General features: G+C 35.4%; 1 protein-coding gene across 1 annotated transcript in view; it reads left to right on the forward strand.

Moving 5' to 3' along the window:
- The window catches only part of LOC125181257 (nipped-B-like protein), a 100,229-nt gene that overhangs the window by 62,499 nt on the left and 18,437 nt on the right, over nt 1-19,293 (forward strand). The window contains exons 13-26 of the mRNA XM_066987102.1: nt 920-1,006; nt 2,653-2,884; nt 4,288-4,439; nt 4,843-4,923; nt 5,864-5,964; nt 7,291-7,390; nt 8,367-8,510; nt 12,343-12,432; nt 12,677-12,891; nt 12,987-13,089; nt 15,282-15,380; nt 15,475-15,621; nt 16,785-16,919; nt 18,378-18,476. Coding sequence (XP_066843203.1) covers nt 920-1,006; nt 2,653-2,884; nt 4,288-4,439; nt 4,843-4,923; nt 5,864-5,964; nt 7,291-7,390; nt 8,367-8,510; nt 12,343-12,432; nt 12,677-12,891; nt 12,987-13,089; nt 15,282-15,380; nt 15,475-15,621; nt 16,785-16,919; nt 18,378-18,476 — 1,785 coding nt within the window. The remainder of the gene's footprint in view (nt 1-919; nt 1,007-2,652; nt 2,885-4,287; nt 4,440-4,842; nt 4,924-5,863; nt 5,965-7,290; nt 7,391-8,366; nt 8,511-12,342; nt 12,433-12,676; nt 12,892-12,986; nt 13,090-15,281; nt 15,381-15,474; nt 15,622-16,784; nt 16,920-18,377; nt 18,477-19,293) is intronic.

Raw genomic sequence — 19,293 nt, forward strand, 5'->3', positions numbered from 1 at the left:
TATCTTCCTAGAACTCTTGGCTTAGGGCAGTCTTATGTTACACTCTTAACTCTGCCTGCTCTTGACCACTTACTATGTTTATGAAATGTCTGTGAAGCCACTTATTATACAAGTCACTCCGAAGGATATTCTTTAACCCAAGATTTAGGTATTCTTCCTGGCCTTTTCTTCAGTCCTCCCTACCTTCATTTGTAGGATATTTTCAACCTGAGTATTTTGCCTTCTTGATAGTTCTCACCCTTAACCTTTATTCCTTAATTTTTGTACATACATGTGTACATAAACTCAGAAATGTGTTGCTTCTAAAGGTGAGCACCACTATTATCTGTATGAGTGAAACTGGTTCTTCTGGAGTTCAGCATATTCTACAGATTATTTGATTGTAATTCTGTAGAACATCAGTAAGCGAGTTTGAGTTACTTTTTTTCAACATGCTAATTTTTCAAAGTTAACAAGATTACTAAGAATACATTTCCTCTGTATTAGCACTCAAATATCAATTAATTTTGTTTCTGTTTGTCCATAAGGTTTGGATTTTCTTCTAAGTTCTATATGGTCAGCTAGAATTAGTGATTCATATTTGGTTTTGGTAAATTTCAATTTCTAGAATCAAGAGTGTATAACTATACATTATTTGCAGATATGCAGTTTTAAACCTATTCCTATGGATTTGGTTGAAAAATGCAGTTTGATTGCAATCTTAGAACATATTTCACTAGTTTGGTTATTATCAGCATTCTCAGTCGTGCTGTGTCAGAAACTGACAAGTCAAGATCCGATCCTTATCTCAAAAGTGCTTACGATTTAAGTTTAATGCTGGAATTACATAACATTTTCTATCCTTCATCCATGGACATCTTTTCAGCAATTTGGAAGCTTTTGTGTGTCTACAGTTGCTTGATTTGTTTTCTTGTTTTAGCTTTCAACAGATAAAACGGTAAAGGTCCTGAATATTTTGGAGAAGAATATCCAAGATGGATCAAAGCTTTCTACGTTACTTAACCATGTGAGTTTCAAATTAGATCATTTCATACCACTGTTCAGCATAGGGTTTTCTTCACTTGAGTCCCATTTAATGATAATTTCAAATACTGTGCATGTGTGTGAAAGGAATTTCTGATTTTATATGTATATGATTAACAGACTGTCAAATTTTAAGATTAGAATTAAAATTCAATTGATTATATTCTTTCAGTACTAAACATTTTACTATAGTATTGTTAACAAACAGATGTATTGGGAGTAATCAAGTTGTCTCTTGACTTAATTTTAAATATTATTGTTTCATCCTTAAATATTTGTGGTAACTGGTATAACTTGCACCAGTGGAAATTTCTTTGCTAGTTGTCCATAAAACTTCCCTTACACAGTAGAAGAAAGTACAGCTTTCATGCAGAGCATATTCTTCCCCCGAGCATTAAGAACTGAGGAGGCATTTTAAATCATAGAATATCCTGAGTTGGAAGGATCATCAAGTCCAACTCCTAACTCCACACAGGACTACCTAAAAAATAAGTTTCACTATACAGTTCTGAATGTCTTTAGCAATATGAAAATAAGTGAAAAGGTGATGGTTTTCCTGCTCTGTTGCAATATGGTTGAGCCTTTTTGCCAGTGCTTTTAAAGTGATATTTTTCTTTTAGCTTTCTGTAGTAAAACTCAAGTTTACTAAGCACTTATTGAAATTTTCCCATGATTGCAATTCAGAGACAAAGCTTCAATTAAAAAAAGAAGCAATCTTTAGCCAAACAAGTTTTAGATTTTTCTTAAAACCTATTAAATGTAATTTAGATCGTTATGGCAAAGAAACCTTCTGCTAAGGAGTAAATTTATACTATTTTTACAGTGCAGTGAAGATAACCTACCTCCATGTCAGGGTATTATTCAAAGGCAAAATGCACTTGCAGATTCTTTTTATTTCCAAGATTAATGAGCAAGAAAATAGAAAGGTTTTAAAACTAATTGTTTGTATTTTTAAAGCCTCCTTTGTGCAAGATACAAATAACTTAAATTTCTTGCATGGAATAGTTTTACAGGGATCTCTTGATTTGCAGGTGTCTGTTGATTTTTTTTATATATATATATTTTACCATATATGTAATGCACTGCAATACTTTTAGATTCAAGGGAAAAAAGTTGATAAGGTTAGAAATTAGTGTTTTACCAACCCCTTATTTTTACAAGGAAAGCCAACAGCATACTCATAATTAGCCTCTTGTTTGTTTGTTTTTATAACTTGCACAAACACAGAAATACAGAATTATGTACCCAGTGCTAAAACTTAAATGGTCATATTTGATAAGACATAGTTTAAACCCATAGGTAATAGATGAGTCAGTCTGTGGAGAAAGTCGTCTTCTCATTAATTTCATGTGATTTATAACAGTCTTATTTTGTGAGAATTCCCTCTAGTGGTGAAAATTAGACTTGTCAAAGCAGCAAACAGCATACATAGAGCACTAAGGAAAATGTTAGAGGAAAATGTTAATGTTCAGATTTTGCCTAAGGTACATCAGTCTTAAGTAGAGAATGTTGCGATCTTCATAGTGCTTACCATTGATATATATTAAAATGTTACTGTTATATTGTACTTGGTAAGGATAAAAATTTGCCTCTTTGTTCACACTATCCTGCTTTTCTTGCCTGTTACAGAACAATGACACTGAAGATGAGGAGAGATTATGGAGAGATCTTATTATGGAGAGAGTGACAAAATCTGCTGATGCTTGTCTTACTGCTATCAATATTATGACATCGCCAAATATGCCTAAAGCCGTATATATTGAGGATGTAATAGAAAGAGATATTCAATACACAAAATTTCATTTGCAGAATACTCTCTATCCTCAATATGACCCTGTATATAGACTGGATCCTCATGGTGGTTAGTATGCTCAGAGATTTTGAAAAATCTTTTCACATTATATTTATCATAGAATGGTTTGGTTTGGAAGGGGCCTTTAAGATAATCTAATTCCAACCCCCTGCCATGGGCAGGGACACCTTCCACTAGACCAGGTTGCTCAAAGCCCCATCCGACCTGGCCTTGAACACTTCCACAGATGGGGCATCCACAGCTTCTCTGAGCAACCTGTTCCAGTGCCTCACCACCCTCTGAGTGAAGAATTTCTTCCTTATATCTAATCTAAATCTACCCTCCTTTAGTTTAAAACCATTACTCCTTGCCCTATCACTGCACTGCCTGATCAGGAGTCCCTCCCCAGCTTTCCTGTAGGCCCTCTTTAGGTACTGGAAGGCTGCTATAAGGTCTCCCCGGAGCCTTCTCTTCTCCAGGCTGAACAACGCCAACTCTCTCAGCCTGTCTTCATAGGAGAGGTGTTCCAGCCCCTTGATCATCTTTGTGGCCTTTCTCTGAACTCGTTCTAATACATCCATGTCCTTCTTGTGCTGGGGGCCCCAGAGCTGAACACAGTATTCCAGTTGGGGTCTCAAATGAGCAGAGTAGAGGAGGAGAATCACCTCCCCCGACCTGCTGCCCACGCTTCTTTTGATGCAGCTCAGGATACGGTTGGCTTTCTGGACTGCAAGCACACACTGCTGGCTCATGTTGAGCGTCTCATCAACCAACACCCCCAGGTCCTTCTCATCAGGGCTGATCTCAATTATGTTTTCCTTTTTTTTAATCTATTGTATGATGATACAAGTTATATGACTTCCCTGAATATTTCTATATGCAGCTCTTATACTGATAGTTCTCTAATAAAACATACAACATCTGAGTTAATGTTTTCTGTTATTTTGAGGATGATGAAATGTAGAGAAAAATAACAATGACTTAAGCGCATCCCCTAAATAACTTAGTCGTATTAATATTTAGGTTTACTGCAATAACTATAGTGCCATTTAGACCAAACTATTTAGAAGTGTGTCTGAAGTTTGCCTTGTGCATATAGTTATTATATGTATGAAAAAGTCACTTTATAGTCATAATCTCTGTTTATGTAATGATTTATTTCAGTGAAAATTATTTTGCATTTAGCATTTTGTTGTCTTTTGTATATATATAATCAGATGTGGGTGTCCAACTTCAAGAACTGTTTTAAAAATTTTGGATCTAGAATTCAGAACAATTATGAAAAATTAATGTCATATGAAATCCTTGCTTTCCAGCTGTTGCTACTATTTTTTTTTTTCTGTAAACAGTTGTATTCACAATGCTGTCGTGTAATTGTTAGGGGGACATTTTTTGAGAAAACGATCATCTTTCTAGCATTTGATGCAACTGAAACATTGAAAAAATTAATGAAAATAATTTTGATTTTTTAGGTAGTGTTTTAAGTTCAAAAGCAAAACGCGCTAAGTGTTCCACCCACAAGCAAAGAGTTATAGTGATGTTGTATAACAAAGTTTGTGAGATTGTCAGCAGTTTGTCAGAGTTGCTAGAGATACAGCTTCTTACTGATACAACTATTCTTCAGGTAAGTTTTATCAGAAGAATTTCTGTCTGAGAATGTTGTGGGATTTTTGTTTTATTTTTTATTTTTTCCCAGAGGGACTGTAAAGTGTGATTATGTCAATGACATGAAATATAAAATCGGTACAAACTTTTTTAACGGTTAACATTAGACTGACTAGTCTGTTGTGTAGTATGTTATCTTCCTGTTCTCTTCTGCAGGAAAAGAACACCTCATGTTTAAATATTTAATGGTATTTATTGTACACCTAAGAAAAAGTTTAACCTAATTGTATTAAATTTGCAAATAATATGAAGTAATGTGTTGTTGAATACCTTATCTACTGAATGAATAATCTGCTTGTAAAATTGCATGAATATCAGTTTGCCTGTCAAATATACTTAGAATACTTTCTGCCCATTCATAGGTATCATCTATGGGAATAACACCTTTCTTTGTAGAAAATGTCAGTGAGCTACAGTTATGTGCCATCAAATTAGTGACTGCAGTAAGTAATTTTTAATTTGTGATTTCATGGTCCTGTACATCCAAAAGTTATTAGGACATTTACGTAGGCTGTATTTTTGCTGGTGGACAATTAGAGCTCAAGTTTTTGCAGTTCGGTATCATAATCTAGGAACAGTATTAAATCTACCTGAGCTTCTCCTATTTGCAGAGGAGGTTTCTTCTTCTATAGGAAGCCTACTTAAGCAAGGAACTTAATTATGGTTATGTGGTTTAAAGTATAAACACAAACCCCTTTCTCTTACCTGTTCTTTCTTGTGTAAGAAATCTTAGCAATATGATTTTCCACATTTCCTTCGTTAAGATTTGAATTTATGCAATGGAATAAGCTATACAACAGCAGGATACTTTTATAATAGAATAAATTATTTTCCTTGGAAGAGGTAGGTATATGAAAAATTCATGAATCAAATAAAATATTACTTCAGGAAAAATGCAGTGCAACATATATGTGCTTGTTCAAGTGGACGTTTTCCATCTTTGTAAGGATGATATGCTCCAGTATTTATAAAAGGAATTCTGCCTAAACAAAAAGAAGCAAAGCCTACAACCGTGACCCCATAAATTAAAAGAATCTTTCATGTCAGGCAAATATTAAAGACTAAGATATGAAGTAACTATTTGACTTTCTTATATGGCATATTTCTACCACTGACAGAAATCTTTAAAATATATCGTATTTTTAAGAGATATTCCACATTTATGTTGTTAGAAGATTTTAAAAATATTTATTTGAAAAAGTTTTTATATATTTTATACATAAATGCTTGCTTTGAAAAAACAAAGTAATACATTAAAAACAAGGTGTGCATTGTGTCATGTGAAGTGTATGTTACTATATATAACTTTTAAAAATAAATTTAACAAACAGTATCTAATGTAACAATAAATAATTTTTTAACAATCCTGTGACTGTTAAATAGGTGTTCTCCAGGTATGAAAAACATAGACAGCTAATACTGGAAGAAATTTTCACTTCCCTTGCGAGACTACCAACTAGCAAGAGGAGTTTGAGAAACTTCAGGTAATTTCTGGCATAGATTGCTAACTTGTAGATGTAAGCACTTACAGTTTTGTACATGTGGGATTTTAGGTTTCAGCATTAACATCTCTTAAAAAATCTGCAACTTTACAAGCTGGTTGATATTTCAAAATCTCTATAGTGAGAGTAGAGTTTCCTGACAAATGTATCTTGTAATAGTCACCGTTTCTTATGCCATCATATTTATGTTTGGTTACAAAAATGATTGAAATATCTTGTTACTCTTCTCACTAAGCATGTAAACGAGTGCAATGTTAGTGTGCATTCAAAGGGGTTTTTGTTGCAAAATTCATTCTGTTTATATGAAGCTATTGAATTCATTGCTAAAACTTAATAGGAGAATTCTGGGTGAATTTCTTTGAGGACATACTCAGAGCACTCTTTCCAGGAATACAAATTAATACTCCTTTGAATGAGTTTCATTTAGGAACTGCTCAGTTTACTTTGTGTTTTAAGTGCTTCAGCTGGACTTCAGTGCATCTTCTAAATAATAGATTCAGGTCCAATCTGGGAAAGAATCTGACCTGAACTGGAATTCAGTTAAAATTGGGGTTGGAAGCTTTAAATGATTCTAAAACATTTGTTGTTGTTGTTGGCATCGCTTTAGTTCCTTGCTTGCATGCAGCTTTCCCCTGGAGACAGACAAATGCCAATGAAATAGGTTAGCTGATCCAGGGTGGATAAACAGGAAAATATCCAGTGAAATAAATGCACTGGGACTTTTAAGTAGAATTCAGTGACCCTAATGTGTAACATGAGTGTTTATGCCTAATATTTTGTGACATTTTGATTACAATCATCAGACATCTAGCAAATAGGAATGTGGTAGGCATAGTAACATAACTGGTAGATACCCTCTTTGAGTTAGGATCTTTGAGATCCTTTGAGATGCCAGAAGGAAGTCACCATCTCGATCCCACAGTGGCTACACTATTCATCTATAGAATTCTAGTTCTGGTCTGTTAAAGGGCATTTCCTATCTGTGGCTACTATCATGAAGGGGACAGCTTCAAAAAAAAATTGATATGAAAAGATTTTCTGTAGATTCTCAGCTACTGAGCTTCACAGATATTCTGATAGTCATCTGTGGGCTATTTCAGTTCATTTCTCCTACCTAAGAATAATACTTACTGTTTTTGTCAGAACCAATCTTTCACTTCATAAGAGAGAAGCAAATGAATAAATAAATGTCTAGAACACAGATTTCTATCTGTGGTAAAAAAATTCCTAAATTTAAAAATTATTTAGGACCAAAAATAATTGTTTTGTTTTATTTTAGTGTTAATGCTGTCCTTTTCATATTAACAGGTTAAATAGCAGTGACACTGATGGAGAGCCTATGTATATTCAAATGGCAACAGCACTAGTTCTGCAGCTTATTAACATATTCTTAGAGAGTTGTTTTTTGGTATTACACAGTAATTTACACAGTAATTTAACCTGTTTCTTGGAAAAATATTTTATGGTCCTGTTGCTGATAAAAATGTAGCTTTCATTATATTTGTGTGAATAATGAGAAATGTATATTATGGTGGTTAATATCTCTGTTATTGCAAAGGATATCTCCTGTACTAGACATCTAGTTTACTTTATGAAAGTATATATTTAAAGAAAACTAACAGGCATATTTGTAGAGAGATTGTGTATATGTGGTGTAATAGTAAATGACATAATTTTATAGTGTATGGAAGTTAGAATTTTTAATAAGTTTAAACAGTGTCTTGTGAGAAGAATGAAGAAAGGTTGAGAAAGTTGGGGTTGTTTAGCCTAGAGAAGAGAAGGCTCTAGGGAGACCTTATAGTGAACTTCCAGTATTTAAAGGGGACCTACAGGAAAGATTGGGGCAGACTTTTTATCAGGGAGTGTATCGACAGGATAAGGGGTAATGGTTTTAAACTACAAGGATGATCAAAGGGCTGGAACACCTCTCCTATGAAGACAGGCTGAGAGAGTTGGCGTTGTTCAGCCTGGAGAAGAGAAGGCTCCGGGGAGACCTTATAGCAGCCTTCCAGTACCTAAAGAGGGCCTACAGGAAAGCTGGGGAGGGACTCCTGATCAGGCAGTGCAGTGATAGGGCAAGGAGTAATGGTTTTAAACTAAAGGAGGGTAGATTTAGATTAGATATAAGGAAGAAATTGTCTACTCAGAGGGTGGTGAGGCACTGGAACAGGTTGCCCAGAGAAGCTGTGGATGTCCCATCCCTGGAAGTGTTCAAGGCCAGGTCGGATGGGGCTTTGAGCAACCTGGTCTAGTGGAAGGTGTCCCTGCCTGTGGCAGGGGGGTTGGAATTAGATGTTCTTTAAGGTCCCTTCCAACCTATGATTCTATGAGTCTCAGTTGCATAAATACATAATTTAAAAACATATATATTCTTCTTTTCTTAGGTTCACCAGTTCAGCAACAAATCAACAGAAATGGCTTTAAGAGTTGCATCACTTGACTATCTTGGAACTGTAGCTGCAAGACTGAGGAAAGATGCAGTCACTAGCAAAATGGATCAAGGGCCTATAGCCAGAATCCTCAAACAGGTGTGTGAGAGATCCCATGCCAGCTGGATTGAGATATATCCATTCAGATATTTGAAAATTATAAAGATTTGTTTAAAACAAAAACAAATAAAAACATCTCCACCAAAAAAATGGCATGTGGAGAATCAGTTTTCATTGTTCAGATTTCTGAATCGAATGCATTCTATTTGTAAGTATCACATATTTTAGTTGATTGCTGTCTTTCTTTCACCATCTCCCTCATGATCATATTAAGTGGTTAATTACAGTGGTAAAACCAGTTTTACTCTGACGGTACAGAGAAAATAATGGAGCAACCGTTGAATTCTATCTTAAGAGGCATTAAAATTATATATGTATGTATGCATTTGCTGTCACAAAATGGTAATGGGGCTTATGGCACTCATATACAGGCTTTAGAGAAGACTGAGGGGAGATCTCGTTAATGTATATAAATATCTGAGGGGAGGGTGTCGAGAGGATGGAGCCAGTCTCTTTTCAGTTGTGCCCAGCGACAGGACGAGAGGCAACGGGCACAAACTGAAGCACAGGAGGTTCCGGCTCAATATGAGGGGGCACTTCTTTACTGTGAGGGTGACAGAGCACTGGAACAGGTTTTCCAGAGAGGTTGTGGAGTCTCCTTCTCTGGCGATATTTAAAACCCACCTGGATGCCATCCTGCGCAACGTGCTCTAGGTGATTCTGCTCAGCAGGGGGGTTGGAGTAGATGATCTTCAGAGGTCCCTTCCAACCTCGTCCATTCTGTGATTTAGAGAGTTAAACTCTTAAGCCTGTAAGGTTAGGTTTTACGTGACATAGCTGGTATTGCTTTGCTTTTTTTTTTTTTTTTTCCTGAACTTGTACATATATCTCATTAGAGAATGTACATTTGCATTTCTGCTAATGCAGATTATCAAAATGTCTTCAAATCTGCAAGGGCAGCAACAGTTATCAAAGTGATGCATGTTTTTGAGCTCTTTACAGCACATAGTTTGATGAGAAAATCATCAGGTCTTATGTGTCCTTTTAAAAATATGGAGTTGCACATTTCTTATGGAGCCTATAGGTTTCTTTTTGAACTACTAACTACTATCAGAACGATTGGATCTGAAGTTAAATAGTCATATCAAATTCATTTTATCCAAATTTACCTTTCAGTTACCTAAAAAAGACTCCAGATTTATTGCATGTATTTCAAGATGACTGTTACAGATTTATGCTGGAGGAAAAACTTCAAAAATTTACAGGCATTCAAATAAAGAGTCAAAGCTCATCTAGTCCTTTCTGAGTCTGATAATTGCCATAAGTTTGTTCGATTAGTATATTGTACTATATATAGTATCAAATCTTTATGTTCCTGGTTTAATATAATTTTTACATTTATGTGGATTATAATTCTCTTCCATTGGCAGTGATTCTGACAATTCTCCATCAGACTTTGTAGGGAAATATTTTAGAAGGATCCCTTTCTCTTTTCTTATCTCTGGAAGTTAAAATGGTATTGAAAGATATTCCAGAAAAATACATATGAATATGGTGACCTGAATTTTTATTTTTTTAACAGAATTGGGCAGTAGCTAGGCCATTGGCATTTGCAGAAAATAAAATTGCTTTGGGCAATTGAGTGCTAAAAGCATTTTTTTCAGATATTCAGTAAGCGTAGCATCAGTGATGGTAGACAGTACCATCCATGCATTGTGGAAGGTATAAATTATACAGTACCATTAGTCAGGGTAAACAGTGTGTTGTTTATAAATGATTTGTAACATAAGAACAAATAACTACTTGGAAAGGTGTACATGACAACTAAGCTTCACTTTGTTGTTCAGATGGCAAGAAAATAAGAAGATGCATTGGCAGACATATTCAGATCTAGTCATCAGGAAGAACTTAAATTATTGCTTCCGTTCAGAAATGGACTTACACTTCTACAGATTGTTCTTTCCTGATGAATTGAATACGTACACTCTTATTAGATGTTTCCTTCTACCCTCTGATATCGTTACTACGGTATGCCCCAGTGACTGATGGATGCTTATAGTTTTCTACTGTGGTTTTGACTCTTGACCCATATAATTAGATTTAGGAGAAAATCTCTTCTGTTTTGACTTTTTTAAACAGTGCATATTTTTTATTGAAATCTGTCATAGATTGACAAGTTGATTTGAACACTTATGCATGCCTTTCATTAATTTATCTCTTTATACTCTGATCTTCTGGACTTGTAACTGTACATTTTTCTACTTGCTGATGTTTGCAAGCAATATTATGTGCTGCATTTGTGGCATGATTGCCAATTTGTGCTGTTCATGCTGAAGTTGATGCTTATAAGTTGTGAATTTTGTTGCTGAAGAAGCTTAAGCCAGAAATTATTCTGCTTTTATTATCAATATTGAATATGATTGGTTGCAGGCTTTTTTTCCCTGTTTGTTCTGTGTTTTTTACTTGCTCGAAAATACTTAAGCAATTAGAATTCATCGAGCATCTTTTTTTTTTTTTTCCCCCACCCCATTATCTACAAAATTTAACATTGGTCAAAGGCTGGACTTTTAAATCATAATTTGCATATATATTACAAATGTATGTCAATGAACCTATATCAGTATTATGTGCATTGTAGACATACATGTTTTAAACTCTTGAATTAATTCATTTTGGGGAAAAAAGAAAAACATTTTACTGCTGTAATATCAGCAACTACAAGGACCTGCATATTTCAGTATAATACAAAGGAAAAAAGGTGTGTTGGTTTTCTTTTTATACTGTCTTGTAAGTATTGAGAAAGTTAGTTTCTGACTAATGAACAAGTTCATTGATACTGATTTATTCTCTGTAATCCCTGTTTGGGAGAAGTACATTGTCTGTTGGTCAGATATAAGATTGTTGTTCCATTTACATAGGCTAGAACTATTTAAGAGATCAGGATATACCTATTTCCTGTAAGAATAGCCTCTTAGAAAAAAATACGTTCTCTTCTTAACATTCATACAGTTTAGTTATTTACAATTGTGATACACTAGCATGTCTCATATTACAGTTTTGTATGTAAGATGCTTTTTGTGCATCTTAAAAGTGCTTGACAGAAAAATTAATATTATCCTCTTCTGTAGATAGGCTTTATGTAGTAGGTGGCTTTTTTTTTTTTTTAATAAACGGTGTGTTTGTTCACAAGCCTTTTTAACTGACAGAAACTTAATTTAATTTCAGAGAACATGATTCTTTAATGCTAGAGTACAAAGGTGTTTGGGGACAACCTCTGTAAGTTCTTCTTTCCTAGATGGATTGAGCAAACTTGCTGCACTTTCTCTGTATAGGTGCTTTATCCCTGAAAACACATATACCAAATATTTTTACAAAGGGATAAGTTATTTCTTTGTGTTTCCCATACCTTTCTACTGTTGTCTGTATTTTCATATTCCTTTTCATTTGACTTTTGTTTTGCCTTTTATCCCTTGTTCACCCGAGAAGTCACTGTTTCAGTGTTTTATTATTAGTGAGAAAACTAACAATGATTTTTAAAGATTAAACTTTGTGTCAGTCTGTGTCTGATTTCAGCCTTTTTTTTTTCTCACAGAGGATCTTAATGCAAGTTCATAGAAGGAAAATTAATCAAATCAGTCAATCTGTTTTAAAATCAGTCTTATGCTTCTTTTAATCTTTTTTTTAGACTTTGGAATCACCAAGTCTAATTTGATTCAGTTTGTATGCACTTTACAGGTAATTGTTTAAAAATTGTTAATGTTCTGTGATTATCAAAACAACTAACTTCACTGTATTTTAAATGTGGACGTACAGATTGTCAAATGGTAATTACCACTGAGCAATATTCTGTTTTATAACTATGTCCTGACAGGTTTCAGGAGGAGAAGATGAAATTCAACAGCTACAAAAGGCTTTGCTAGATTATCTCGATGAGAACACAGAAACCGATGCATCATTAGTGGTAAATTTCAGCTTTCTAATAGCGAGTGTATATAAAAATAATTTCAATAACGTCTACTGAATAAAATTACTTTCAGTCATGTATATTAGTGTTTCAATTAAATTGTCACCCTAACATATACTGTTGATTGTCTTTTCCAAAATATGGTTGATGTATTAAACTCACTCTCATTATAAATCAGTTAATCTCCCTCTTCTCTATCTGTTGTTTTTTGTTTTCTGTGCATCCTGCCCTATCTCTCCAGTTTTCTCGGAAGTTTTATATAGCTCAGTGGTTCCGTGATACAACTATGGAGACAGAGAAAGCAATTAAATCTCAGAAGGATGAGGATTCGTCTGAAGGAACTCATCATACAAAAGATGTTGAGACCACAGGGAAAATCATGCATAGAGCAGAAAGTCGGAAAAGGTTTCTTCGTAGCATCATTAAAACTGCTCCATCTCAGTTCAGTACATTAAAGTATGTTTCAGTACTGCTGATTTCTTAACCATGCATTTGATGTTTTTAATTGTTTTGTATAACATGTCCTAATTAACGCATTGAATTTGTTGCAGGATGAATTCTGATACTGTGGACTATGAAGACGCATGTTTGATTGTTCGCTACTTGGCCTCTATGAGGCCATTTGCCCAGAGCTTCGATATTTATTTGACACAGGTAAACTGTGCCAGAATCATATCACAGAATATCATAAAATCATATCATACGAGAGCTTGAGATGGAAAGGACCTTAAAGATCATCTAGTTCCAACCCACCCTGCCAGGGGGCAGGGATGCCACCCACTAGATCAGGTTGCCCAGAGCCTCATCCAACCTGGTCTTGAACCTTTGCAGGGATGGGGCATCCACAACTTCTCTGGGCAACCTGTTCCAGTGCCTCACCACCCTCTGAGTGAAGAATTTCCTCCTAACCTCTAATCTAAATCTCCCTTCTTTTAGTTTAAAACCATTCCCCCTTGTCATTCGTTATCTGCCCCCTTATCCCCCATTATCTGCCCAAGCAAAAAGTTGTTCTCCATCTTTTATATAAGCCCCCTTTAAGTATTGAATCAATTGAATCGAGGGACAATCCCCTCCCTCGACCTGATGGCCACTCCTCTTTTGATGCAGCCCAGGATGCAGTTGGCCTTCTGGGCTGCAGGCGCGCACTGCCGGCTCATGTCAAGCTTTCCGTCCACCAGAACCCCCGAGTCTTTCTCTGCAGGGCTGCTCTCAATGAGTTCTTCTCCCAGTCTGTGCTCCTGTCTGGGATTGCCCCAACCCAGGTGCAGCACCTTGCACTTGGCCTTGTTGATCCTCATTGGGTTCACGTGGGCCCACTTCTCAAGCTTGTCCAGGTCCCTTTGGATGGCACCCCTTCTTTCTCTTGTATCAGCTGCACCACTCAGCTTGGTGTCATCTGCAAACTTGCTGAGGGTCACTACATCCCACCATCATGATCTCGATCCCATCATCATGATCTCCATCAGCCAGTTCCCTCAGGACCCTGGGGTGCATGTCATTGGGCCCCATAGATTTGTACCTGTTCAGTTTCATCGGGTGGTCTCGAACCTACTCTTTGCTTACATTGGGAGGGACTTTGCTCCCCAAGCCCTCCTCTACAGGTTCAGGGAAACGAGAGATGTGGGAAGCCTGACTGGCAGTGAAGACTGAGGCAAAGAAGCTGTTGAGTACCTCAGTCTTCTCCATGTTTGTTGTTACCAGTTCTCCCTTCTCGTTAATCAGACGGGGTATACTCTCCTTGCCCTTTCTTTTCTGGCCAGTGTACCTATAGAATCTCTTCCTGTTATTCTTTGCATCACTTGCCAAGCTCAGTTCCATCCATGCCTTGGCTTTCCTGATCCCATCCGAGCACATCCAGACAGCATCCCTTTACTCTTTCCAGGCCATGCGTCCCTGCTTCCACTGCCTCTGCGTTTCCTTCTTGCTCCTCGGTTTGACAAAAGTCCTAGTACAGTGAAACACAATGGTTTCTGACTCCAAACACATTTGGGGTAGTGTGCAATATCTGTTCATTATTGAGCACAGGTATTTAACAGGCCATGGTAACACCACATACTTTCATATTCTGTACTGATGGCATAAGTGCTTATTTTTCTTTTTCTTGTATGCATTTCATACATCATATTGTGCATATGTTATTTTGTCTGTGTATGTACATGGCAAAATCTTTATATTAGATGTACACAGCAAGAGGATAATTACAAAATGTTGAAATCTTTTTCACATTTTCTGTAAGATGCATGCTTATTTGATAGTGCTAACTCATGAAATGTATCTTAATTTGATTTGAAAATATAAGCCAAGTAAGTTGGTCATTTGCTTGCACAAGTGCATGTTACTCTCACTTTGGAAGCTGTTGTTTGATCAGTGTGGTTTCTTTCCTTTTTCTGGGAAAAGAGGACTAGCATGTTGGCATGGTGACATGTTTGAACTCTAGCAATGGTTTAGGTTTCATTACTTATATTAATCTGCATACAGAGCAAGTCATAGATTTACAGTGTCCAGATCCAACTTTCCTGTTAAAAGAACCATGGTGAAAGCTGCATCTGAATGGCAAAAGTAGAGTTTAAAACAAAGGGACGTAGAGTGAGCATATGGACCCTTGTATAAATCCTGTTTGGACTAGTCTTAGAGATCTATCAAATATCCATGCTCAAGTCATCAGTGCCATGGAACATCATTTACATGCACTTCTTTACTGTCTGAGAAGATGTATTCAATTTTTAGTAGACAGCTATTCTTATTTTAGTTAAATAGTTTGTGTGTTATTCTTGTGCATTTTTGCCTGTGTTAAACATTTTTACCTTCCCAAAGCAATTGAGATTTTGTTTCTGTTCTCTTAATAGATTCTGCGTGTACTTGGTGAAAATGCAATTGCTGTTCGAACAAAAGCCATGAAGTGTTTGTCTGAGGTTGTTGCTGTAGACCCCAGTATTCTAGCCAGGGTAAAAAAAGGAAATATCTATCATGCATACTTTTATCACACTTAAAATAAATCCTTATTTCTTATTTTGGATGTGTTTTATTTGTTCTTTTTAGCTGGATATGCAGCGAGGTGTTCATGGACGGTTAATGGATAACTCCACTAGTGTACGAGAAGCAGCTGTGGAGCTGCTTGGCCGATTTGTGCTCTGTCGTCCTCAGCTTGCTGAGCAGTATTACGACATGCTGATTGAAAGAATATTGGTACAGTGACTTGTGATATTTATGATAAGTTAAATGGCATTGGGAAACTTGTTTTCAACAGAGTTTATATGTTTAATAATATGGAATTATCACTCCAAGAGTAAATTGTATTTTATTGCTTTAAATAAGGAGCATCATCCTTGTAAGACCAACCCTGTAAAACGCATCACTTGTTTCCAGTGGAGTCTTTTTCACATCAGAAAGTTGTACTGCAGTAGAACCAGGATTATGTTCCTTTTGATTCCACTGTTAAGGCACAAATTAGGTGAAACGAGGAATTATTCCACATGTTTGAAGTTTGAGATACGGGTCTCTGAAGGCAGTTCAGTAGTGTGGGACGATGAAGAAAGATCTACAACACAGTAATCTAAAGTTGCTAATTGTAGTCCAAAAGAAAGAGAAAGCTACTTTGTTTTTCTGTGCTATGTTTTAGCGTTTTAAAAGGTTTTCTGTTGTTTTTTTGTACAAAAAGTATTTTTTGTCTGGATATTTAGATAAAATACAATTTTAATTTAAGATAACACTACCTTTTAGGATCCATGTCAGGCAGCTTTTTAGTCAAATACTACTCATTTGCTATTGTTACATGATAAAACATGTTTGTGAAGGGCTTTAGAGATAGGTAGCTTCATATGCTTATAAGCATGCATAAAATAATTCATCCTGCCATTCAGATTAAACGGGTTTTGAATAAAATCAGATGAAGTGAAACTCCTCATCTATCTCCTTAGATGAAGCCTAGGAAAATGGAAAAGACTTGCTACATAGGGCTTATCCATAAGCTTTGTCCAAAGGCTTGAAGTATTACTGTCCAGATCTGCAAAGGGTCTTGTGTGTTCCAACAAAGTAGTTAAAGCATCATTACATCTAACTTGTAAGCTCTTGAAGTAGAATTACACATTAGCAGCATCATGAGCTCTTAAATCAGGGGGTATAAGCAGAGGAAGCATTTTCAGCATTCTGGGTGCTCAGCCAGGCCTTTAGAACTGTTACAATTAAGTGGCACAAGTTATGCTGACCTTGCAATCTAGAATATTTTAGCTGCCTTTTCTAAATACGTTTTGCAAGTCAGATTGGTTCATCTTCAAATATTAGTTCATATAACACAAATTAATTCATATGTTGGATTTGTTTTCAAGAGTGTAATACTTTTCTTCTCACAGGATACTGGTATCAGTGTCAGAAAAAGAGTCATAAAGATACTTAGGGATATCTGCACTGAACAACCAACATTTCCCAAAATTACAGAGATGTGTGTGAAAATGATTCGGAGAGTCAATGATGAAGAAGGCATTAAGGTAGAATAAAACATTTGTCAGGATTTTAATTATCATTGTTTTAGTGTTTCTATATTTTGACCAAAAAAAAAAAACCAAACACACACACCACTATTTCATTGCTTCATTGTAAGATTTATTATTTTTATTTACTTTTCATTTTTTGAGAGAGCAAATATCTTGACTTCCTACATTGCTGACTTGTTTTTCTTTCTCTTGTTTTCTTCATTATTTTTTTGCTGGCAATCAAAAGATTTTAAAAAATATGTATGTTTTCTGGATTTTTTTTCTGCTTGTAAGTATTGTCTCTGGGTATTCTCTTTTCTAACAAGTAAAATTGGCATATAAAAATCCTTTCTGCAAACAAAATAAGCTTTAGGTCAAAATTAAGTTCTTGACATTAGGATATGCCAGATATGTATGTTCTGCATATAAAACATTATGAAATATTTTTGTGTGCTTCTTTTGCATTAATTCTGAATGTTTAATGAATCACTTATTCCCCCTGAAATGTTACTTATGTGACCATATTCTACTCTTTGTGCAATGTGTATGCAGAATGACACAAAATTAAGATTATATGATAAATCATAAACCTGACACTGATGTTTTTGTTTAATTCAGCAAAATAATTTTAAAATATCTGGGTAATTAAGCATTCCCCATGTAATAATTTTGCATCACACTTCCAGTGGGATATGAAATATGCAGTTTTAAAGTTTCAGCATATATTTTTACCACTCGAGACACATTAATGCTAAGTGGCTTTCAGAGAAGACTGTTAATCGAGATGTAGGATCCGAGGTGCTGAAAGTTGGATCCAAGGTGCTGCTGTGCAGGGAGAATGACCTTGTTCTCTCTCCTTCTTTCCCTTGCCTTTCCAACAACCTCAGGCAGTGTCTACAATGTATTTTCAATGTTTCCGTAGTTGAGGAGAAATTCTTATATCTGTATGCTTTATAAGTAATGCAGGAATAATATGGTTCACTTTCATTCTGTTCCATATTTTCCACCATCCAAAAACATTGGAAGGGAGCTTACTTCCTAAGTTTGGCTAGAGAGACTTGGGGTTCTCTCCTTGTCACAATTGTTCTGAAAACTCCAAAGTAATCTACCACTGCTGCTAATTCTGCTATAGAAATCATAATATTTTTGTGTTCAGTTGTTATTTTCTCAGGGTACTATGTTTTCCTGAGGAATGCAAATTAGTGCAGGAAAGTTTTAACTCAATTTTCTGTAGCATCAGTTCCCAGTGATCATTTGGTACTTTACTTGTTTAGAGGCCAGTATAACTCCTGTAATAGTATACTGGGTCTCTCAGATAACATTCTCTACAACGATCTCACTTAGTTTTAATAATTCCTCATGAAAAGGCACATATCATCAACAAATCTATTGTATGGGTATATTAGAGATAATACCTATGTGCCAAGATAAGCTTATTTATTTCTGCTAATACTTTTTTTTTTTTCCCTTCAGAAATTAGTAAATGAGACATTCCAGAAGCTCTGGTTTACTCCAACTCCACACCATGACAAAGAAGCAATGACCAGAAAAATTTTAAACATCACTGATGTGGTATGTTATACAAATTTGAATGAGGTTGCATGCAAAACTTGATTATGTTTTTAGTATCTTTGAAATATTGTCTGTAGTCTTTTAGAAAGCAAAAAATATACAAGTATCTTACTTATCAGATAGTTTTCTTTATGTATCTCCTGACGCTGAATATATGATAGAATTATTCATCCAATGGAACAAGCTTTAGGAAACTTTAAATGCTCACTAATATGCTGGCAATGATAACTGGGACCATATTATATTCAAGTTGTATAAAACGCTTGTTCAGTTAACAGAACAAATTTCTATTACGTATAACATTTTCCAGCAAATACTAGTAGCAGCATATAGTTAAGCCTAGCTAAGAAATTGTCTCTTAAAAGAAAATTTTCCTCAAACAATTGATAATGTTTATTTTGAAAGATTAATAAGCTTTTTTAACAAATACAGGGTCAACTAGAGTAAACTAATATCTGCAGAATTGCATATACTTTCTAGGAGCAGTGAATTAAACAGCATGTCTCAAAAATCTGTTTCAAATAAAATGCTTATACTTCTGTAGTGATAATGTGTTGTGCAAAATCTCTGTGCTGAGGTGTTTTCATACCAGTTTAACAAAGGTATAAAGATCAAATAAGTACTCATTTCACTACTTTAAATTGTGTTTAAACTCTATCCTGCTTTTCAATATTTTTACTAAATGATAGTGTAGTATGCGTTTTTCCAGACTGGAAAGTTAAGCAATCTGACTTCAGCTTAACTCGGTTCTCCTACTAATTCTACTTTAGAGCACTTGTGAGCTGTTCTTGAGGTATAATGAGAGTTAAAGATTGGT

The sequence above is a fragment of the Anser cygnoides genome, chromosome W (assembly GCF_040182565.1).
Source record: "Anser cygnoides isolate HZ-2024a breed goose chromosome W, Taihu_goose_T2T_genome, whole genome shotgun sequence".
NCBI classification, from domain to species: Eukaryota; Metazoa; Chordata; class Aves; order Anseriformes; family Anatidae; genus Anser; species Anser cygnoides.